The following is a 7,270-nucleotide window of genomic DNA, read 5'->3' on the forward strand; positions in this document are numbered from 1 at the left end:
CCTCCTAATCTGAGATGCTTGATACATACGACCCCAGCCCAGCTTTGCAAGGTGGCTGTGGGATTGTTGTTTTTGAAGTTGTGCTGTTGGGTGCACTACAGCACCCACAGAGTAAGGCCCCCATTTGGGTTTCTCCCAAAGAATAGACACGCACACATATGCACATGCACACACCCCTCCCCTGCCACACCCCCTCCAATAGGGTTTTTAAAATCTCTGCCTCGGCCCAGCCCTCCTCGATTTAATAAGGAATTACAATTATTTGTCATTCTAATCTGTCTAGTCAGACAGAAGGAGACGTAAAGACGACGGTAAGGCCATGTTGGACAACAGGGCGTGTGTATGATTCATCACTCTGTCCTCCGGCCCCAGATTAATATTTGAATGTAATTATTACTTCCCTAGCCATTAGCGTACTGGCTAAATGAAATCATGTGAAAGAGGTATTTCATTAAAGTTACCACAGATGGGGAAAGGAGAAATCACTGGAGAGGCGATCCCAGTCCTAGATGACCGATGGGACCCTACAGACAGACATGGAACACTCAGGGTTCTGGAATGCTGTTCTGCATTTTAATGTGGAACTGGTATGATCGTTGCAGTGTAGCCATGGCTATAAAACATTCAGAAGGACATCCCTTTATTATTTAGGCCACAATAAGCAAGACATAAATCAATGACTAGATCGAAATGTTTGGATTGAATTGGATTTTATACAAACACTTCTAATGTGGAAATATTGAGTCATTGAAAGGGGTCAGCGGCTTTATAAATAGGCTGAATGAAATACAATGTACAAGGTGAACAGGTGTTGAGAGCCACAAAAAATGCATTATAGTTGAAATATTAGAAGACCAATATAACTTATTTTAAATAAACTTGATTCATAAACATTTTCTAAGGAATGTATTACTTTATTTTTCTTCTTTAAAAGGACAACAAATTGTATTTAAAACTGTTAGCCTTTCAGACAGACTGTTACTGTACCTATAATACATACGGTAGATATTTTTTTGAACAGAGCTGCAGTTCAATCAATTACAAAGCTGGCACCCCCACCACTGTGTGTGTGTGTGTGTGTGTGTGTGTGTGTGTGTGTGTGTGTGTGTGTGTGTGTGTGTGTGTGTGTGTGTGTGTGTGTGTGTGTGTGTCAAACACACTCAGTGGAAGAAAGCCAAGTGGTGTTAGCTAGCTGGAGGTGACAGCTTAAACACTGTCAGGTATGTTTGTGTCCCACTGTGTTAAAGAACACACACCACGCTGCATGGCTCTATACTCACATATCATTTGCACTGCTGCTATAAGGGCGTCAAAAGAACGAAGACATTTTGTAAATGAGAGGTTTGGGGAGGATCATATCAATAAATAGATCCATACCAACTCAGATGGATCTCAAGGGGCATTAACACACACACACACAAACACACACACAGAGAAGCCGTCACAGTATGAATGTGGTGATCTGAGGCAGGGTGATCCTTAATGCTAGTGACTGGGTCACATGGTCATATGTAACGGAACCCTCCCGCTCTAGAACCATACTAGCTCCATTCTCCACTCCTCCACTGAGCTAATGTTCTGTCACAGCTAATGAGAGTGGTGGAACCAGAGTGATGGATCCGCTCTGGCATCTCCTCACAGAGAACTAGCATACACTCAGTGTAGTGGAGATAGAGATCTCTGCTCCTTAGACTCCTATAGGGAGGTGTTGTGTGTCAATGTGTATAATACAGGGAGACACATTCGCTAATTACTATTAGCTTGTGTCATGTTAGGTCCTTTCTTACTTTGAGCCAACGGTTTGTGAAAGGAACCTAGTTCTCTTCATATACTGTAAAACATTATGCATCAACTATATTTAATTGTGAATTACACCAAAACAAATCCTAACAGTTTAACCATTAAGGCAAGGTAGTATGTGGGTTACAGTCCACAACAATAACACTGCCTTGTATAAAGCGAGCAGACACTTTTTACAAGGTTGGTTCCCTTCCGGCTAGAGGGGACAGCCTGTTTTGTCCTTGAGATCCTGGACCCAGCGTGGCTCTCATACTCTCAATGGTGATTTATAGATGGTATTGTTGTGCTTCTCAATATTGTTCAATACACAGCCTGTGATTACCTTGTCCCCCTGCCACTCTGGACCTTGTCATGGCTTCCTTCCAAATGGCACCCTATTCCCTATGTAGTGCACTACTTTTGATCAGGGCCCATAGGGTTCTCGTCAAAATGTGTGCACTATATAGGGAATAGGGTGCCATTTCGGACCTAGCACCAGGCAGACATCTCAGACAGGGACTATAAGGCCCCTGATGGCCCTGGGGCCCCTTGTCAAACTGATATGTTCTGTTTTAATGGTGAAATTGAGCATATCAGTTTAGATTCCAGGCTATGGGTTTTTGGGGTCATTTCAGTTTTAATAAGAGGGAATTCAACACTGTTTGTGTTATGTGGGCAGGAAAAGGGAATGCACTGTCATGGGCCTGTCCTGTCTAACCATGTAAAGCACCCGTTGAAAGGGCACATACAACAACGTACACATGAAGATATGCACACAGCGTAGGAGCATATGCACTCCAAAATACTGATGCCACAGGGAAGGAGTCGTAATACAATCCTGTTCCCCAAAAAAAACTTAGTGAACGAGAGTTTGGCCATGCTTTCAAATGATCTGTAACTTGACACACCTAAAACAAAAACTATTTGCATGTGTTACAACATACACATTAAATAAACAGCTGTTAAATTGGACTGGATGGACTATGAAGTGGAACCGCGTTCATCCACATTTGGATGGAGGACAGGACGATGCTAACTGTCAGATGGACATAAAACTGTCAATTAAAAATGATCTCTCAGAGCCTATTCATTTTGAAGTCAGTTCCACGACCACTATCCCAATTTAAGCCCTGATATTACCGTAGTGTCCGTGTTAGCTGAAGAGCTGTTTCAATTCAATCATTATATTGGATAACACAGTCACAGAAAATAATAGTCTACTTACTATCAGAATGAAACAATTCGTTGATCTCTTTGAGTACACATCATTCGGTTATGTTACACTTCTTCAGAAAGCAGGGAAATCTATGCCCTTAAGCTGTGAAGCGTGGTGGTTCGTATGTGCTGGAAAAATGAAAAATCAAAGCAATAGTCTTTATGCAATGCCTGCTCTCTTCCTAGTCCACTTTCTCTATCCATAGTGAAATGCATACGACTTTTCTTTGAAATATTGGAATTGCTGTGGTTTAATGATAATAAAAAGTCCATTTGTGCAGATAACCGTAACAGGACAAAGGAGCTTGCAGACACTGCCACCTATTGGCAAGAGAGGAAAGCTATATGGCTAAACTAAAGCATAGATTGTCTAACTCCCAAATGGCACCCTCTACCTATAAAGTGCACCCTGTGGGCCTATGTCAAAACTAGTGCACTATATAGGGAATACGTTGACATTTGGGATGCAGACATAGACATTGATGTCCGTGGCAAAGTGTCTTCTAGCAGTGATCTGAAAAGCCTTCGCTGTGATGGATGGCAAAGCCCAGCTGACCATATTGCTGTGCTAATAAAAACCTGCCCTGCAATTCACATAGCTCACTGTGTTTTTTTTTTTTTTTACCCAGGCACCATTGCTTTTAAGAGGAAAACTGGTTTAGGTGTCAAAAAGAACGATGCCCCTCAGAACGCGACTCACCTCAAGAGGTATAGAATGAAAGGAGAACTATATTTACAACTACGTTTTCTCCCGGCTTGAGACAGCAGGAAAGACCTTACAGATGAAACTTTTACCTCACTACTCCTTACTTAAACCTTTTTGACTTCATTGCTTCATTACAAGATGGGCAGTTACCGTACAATAACAATCATTTTAAATCGATAAGTAAAAAAAAAAAAAAATAACAAGAATAAAAAGATACAGCATAAGAATGAATGGATCAAATAAAAAAAAGAAGACCTTTAAAGAAAACAAAAGCAGTGTGTGTATAAAATGTGGTGCTGCTAAACACTGTCAGATGATGAGGAATATGATCTGACGGTGAGCAAGCTGTTGCCATGCAATATGAACCATGGGCCATCATGGTGTCAGTATACAGTGCAGTCAGCAGAGGACCGCTGGGTACACAGGAAGTCACTCGTTATCTCTTTGTATCCAGGGGCATCTGTAAGGCCACTTCCTGTTTTAATTACAAGGAGAACGATTAGTGACAACATTTTATAATTCATGTGCAGATGATCCAATATATGTATTGGAGTTAACCATCTCACCTTCCATGAGATTATAGAGGTTGCAGTAGTTTGTGCCGTGATCTCTAATGGCATACCAGCTCTCCGAGACAGACATGGCCTGCAGAGAAAGAACGATTCTGGTTAGAAGAAGTGTTTAAGACCAGAGACATGTTACGGTAGTGTTAGCTGCAGATAACCCACAAAAAGAGATGTGATCCCTAAATACGCCTAGACATTATATTATTGTCCTTATATGTCATATGGATGTATAGAAATGACAACAGGATCAGAGAATATCCCTCCTACCGAGACATGACAGTGGGTGAAGAACTCAAAGGAGACCAGACGGAACGTCAGGTCATCGACAGTCTTCTTAAATGGTGTGGTGTGTTTGGCTGCTATGAAGTGGATAGAGGCTGCCTGGAGCTGTGGAGCAGAGAGAAAGAGAGAAACAGAAAGAGATAAAGAGAAAGAGATAAAGAGAAAGAGATCAAGAGAGAGAGAGTAGACGGGTCATAGTCTGCAGTCGGAAATATGCAACACACATAGGGTTGTAAAACTACCAGTATTTTACCAAAGTTACTGGAATGTTCTCTACTTTTGGTCATTAACAGGTAATCTATGGTAATCTATGGTAACTTTGGCAATTTATACTTAAATAACTGAAAATATATATTCATATAAAATATGAATTCAAGAGAAAACAGCTAAATTAATTTTAAAAAAGCATCTAAACAATGACAATTTCAAATGAACTTTTCCAACAACTTACTTTTTTTGACAACTGCCACCAGTTTGGCACCAAAACATTTACAACAATCACATATTGACAGAGTAAATAAAGTTGAGTAAAAATATAAAGGATAATTCATGGCGAAACCCTCACATTAAACACCAACGGTATTCACTAAGTTGATTTATTATATTTAGGCTACAGGTGGTTGGTGGCACCTTAATTGGGGAGAATGGGCTCGTGGTAATGACGGGAGCGGAATGGTATCAAATACATCAAACACACGGTTTCAAGGTGTTTGATGCCATTCCATTTGCTCCATTCTGGACATTATTATGAGCCGTTCTCCCCTCAGCAGCCTCCACTGATTTAGGATCATGTTTTACAGCTTTGTTACAATGTTTTAGATTCAAATAATCTCAATTTATGATTTTATATATTTGACATGTTTTGAAAATTCCATAAAAGGCTTGTGAACGTTTCAACTTTGAAAGTTACCAGTAATATACTCTTCTTTTGCAACCCTAAACACACACATACGATTAAAAACACACACACACACCATACCTTGTAGAGGCACCTCTGTCCCCCCATCACACAGCTGGACATGGTCCTCCAATGCTTGATCTGAGTGACCAGACCTTCATAGACCTGTCTACAGGGGATCCCAAAATACCTGTAGTAGGACCCAGAACATAGAAACACATCGATGACGAGGCTTAATACTTAGTCTCGTCGGGCCATCAGCTTGTCTAGTTGAGAAGCTTGGGCCCCAGAAGCTACTCATTACTAGTGTCCACCACAGTCATTTCAGGTAAAATGGCACTGGCACCATCTTGTGGATACAGAGGGTAGTGTTCAACTGGGCCTAACAGAGCTGCTAATTCAATTCACAAGTGGTTGTAATAAATCAGCACTTTGTAAAGATATAGATTTTTATTTGGAGCCATTTAGCACAGAGAGCTATAATAAATTATTAGTCATCATGAGGGGCATGTCCATGAGATCATATGTTTGTATTTATTTTATTTAACTAGGCAAGTCCATTATGAACAAATTCTTATTTACAATGACAGCCTACCCCGGCCAAACCCGGACGACGCTGAGCCAACTGTGCGCCGCCCTATGGGACTCCCAATCACGGCCGGTTGTGATACAGCCTGGAATCGAACCAGGGTCTGTAACGACACCTCTAGCAGTGCCTTAGACCGCTGCGCCACTCAGGTATGGGTCAGACCATAAAACAGCAAGAGTGAACAACAGCAACAATTTGTTTTACTAACATCCTGCACCGCAATAAAAACAGCATGCACCATCTGGTCAAAACATAGACATATAGTAATAGCATAGTAATGGTCAAACAGTAGCTTACCATTCTACTTTGCATTGTGCATGGAGAGGTCCCGCGGATGTGATCTTGAGATTTGAGGTCCCAAAAACTAGTGCCACCGCAAGGATCCACCCTGCCAAATGCATCTTGTGAAAAGTAATATTTTTTGAAGCAGTATCCAAGTAACACATTCACAACACCAACAACGAAGTTCTGAGGCCTGTTTTGGGAGACGGATAGAAAATCACAGGATGGTCATGTGCGTTTAGAGGAAAGGAAACAGCCTAAACTCAATTAACTTTAGAAAAAAGATCCATCATTCTACAGAGCAGAGAGAGAGCTACAGAGGGCAAGACTAGAGAGACATCTATGGGTCGTTGAAATGAAAGCACCCACTGTGAACTTGTAAACTGCTTCATCAATGAACATACATTACAGCCATACATTCCAGGCAAGTGCATGTTCAGGGTTCAATAATGAATTGGAGACTCTCCAAAAAGGAGAGGAAAAAGGTTATTCAAGTTGTTGTAAGAGGATGAATAGGACATTCAAGATACAGTGTGGTTGTTGAAAGCTTTTTTGGTGCAAATAAAATCTATTTTCTATATTGGTTAACTCAGTCTTTAGAATATAATATAACTTGTTTTATTCCTAGAGGTGTCTGTATGTGTTCGTTGTTCATGTTTGCCCATGTCTTCTAGAAGGAACTAAATATGACAGAAATTGTAAACACACCATTCAAAATTATGTGGCTGTGAATTGTATCCTAGACCCGCCCCGAAATGTCGTATTCACTCCGCCTCACGGGCGTACTTACCTATCCTTGCCCAGAGGTGTGTAATATATCACGCCCCTTCCAAATCCAACTTCCAATCCGTGGACAGAATTTGCCAGACCCCCTCCTTGCCGCGGTCCTTTCACTATAGAACGCTCAGTGCCCCACGTCCGCGTCATTTTGAAGACACGTAGGTTGTTGAGCT

The 7,270-nt window shown here is 41.2% G+C and overlaps 1 protein-coding gene across 2 annotated transcripts; it reads right to left on the reverse strand.

Annotated features, from left to right (window-relative positions):
- Nucleotides 1-625: 625 nt before the first annotated feature.
- Nucleotides 626-7,242, reverse strand: LOC135563763 (uncharacterized). 2 transcript variants are annotated; one of them, XM_065007113.1, is made up of 5 exons: nucleotides 6,333-7,242; nucleotides 5,528-5,636; nucleotides 4,534-4,653; nucleotides 4,267-4,345; nucleotides 626-4,175 (listed from the first exon to the last, which is right to left on the reverse strand). In XM_065007113.1, the coding sequence occupies exons 1-5, from the start codon at nucleotides 6,479-6,481 to the stop codon at nucleotides 4,084-4,086; spliced, it is 549 nt and encodes a 182-aa protein (XP_064863185.1). In that variant the 5' UTR covers nucleotides 6,482-7,242; the 3' UTR covers nucleotides 626-4,083. The 2 variants fall into 2 exon arrangements, with proteins under 2 accessions (XP_064863185.1, XP_064863186.1); XM_065007114.1 differs by lacking the exon at nucleotides 6,333-7,242 and adding an exon at nucleotides 6,042-6,314 and having other exon boundaries at nucleotides 627-4,175.
- Nucleotides 7,243-7,270: the final 28 nt, after the last annotated feature.

Source organism: Oncorhynchus nerka, linkage group LG22, assembly GCF_034236695.1.
Source record: "Oncorhynchus nerka isolate Pitt River linkage group LG22, Oner_Uvic_2.0, whole genome shotgun sequence".
Lineage (NCBI taxonomy): Eukaryota > Metazoa > Chordata > Actinopteri > Salmoniformes > Salmonidae > Oncorhynchus > Oncorhynchus nerka.

What these genes read in the sequence shown, in the direction of transcription:
- LOC135563763 (XM_065007113.1), bottom strand. Translation starts at nt 6,481, where the DNA reads ATGTGTTACTTGGATACTGCTTCAAAAAATATTACTTTTCACAAGATG. An exon ending in GCACAATGCAAAGTAGAATG is followed by an intron (nt 5,637 to 6,332) that starts GTAAGCTACTGT and finishes GTCCTACTACAG; the next exon opens with GTATTTTGGGATCCCCTGTA. An exon ending in TCACCCACTGTCATGTCTCG is followed by an intron (nt 4,346 to 4,533) that starts GTAGGAGGGATA and finishes CTTTCTCTGCAG; the next exon opens with GCCATGTCTGTCTCGGAGAG.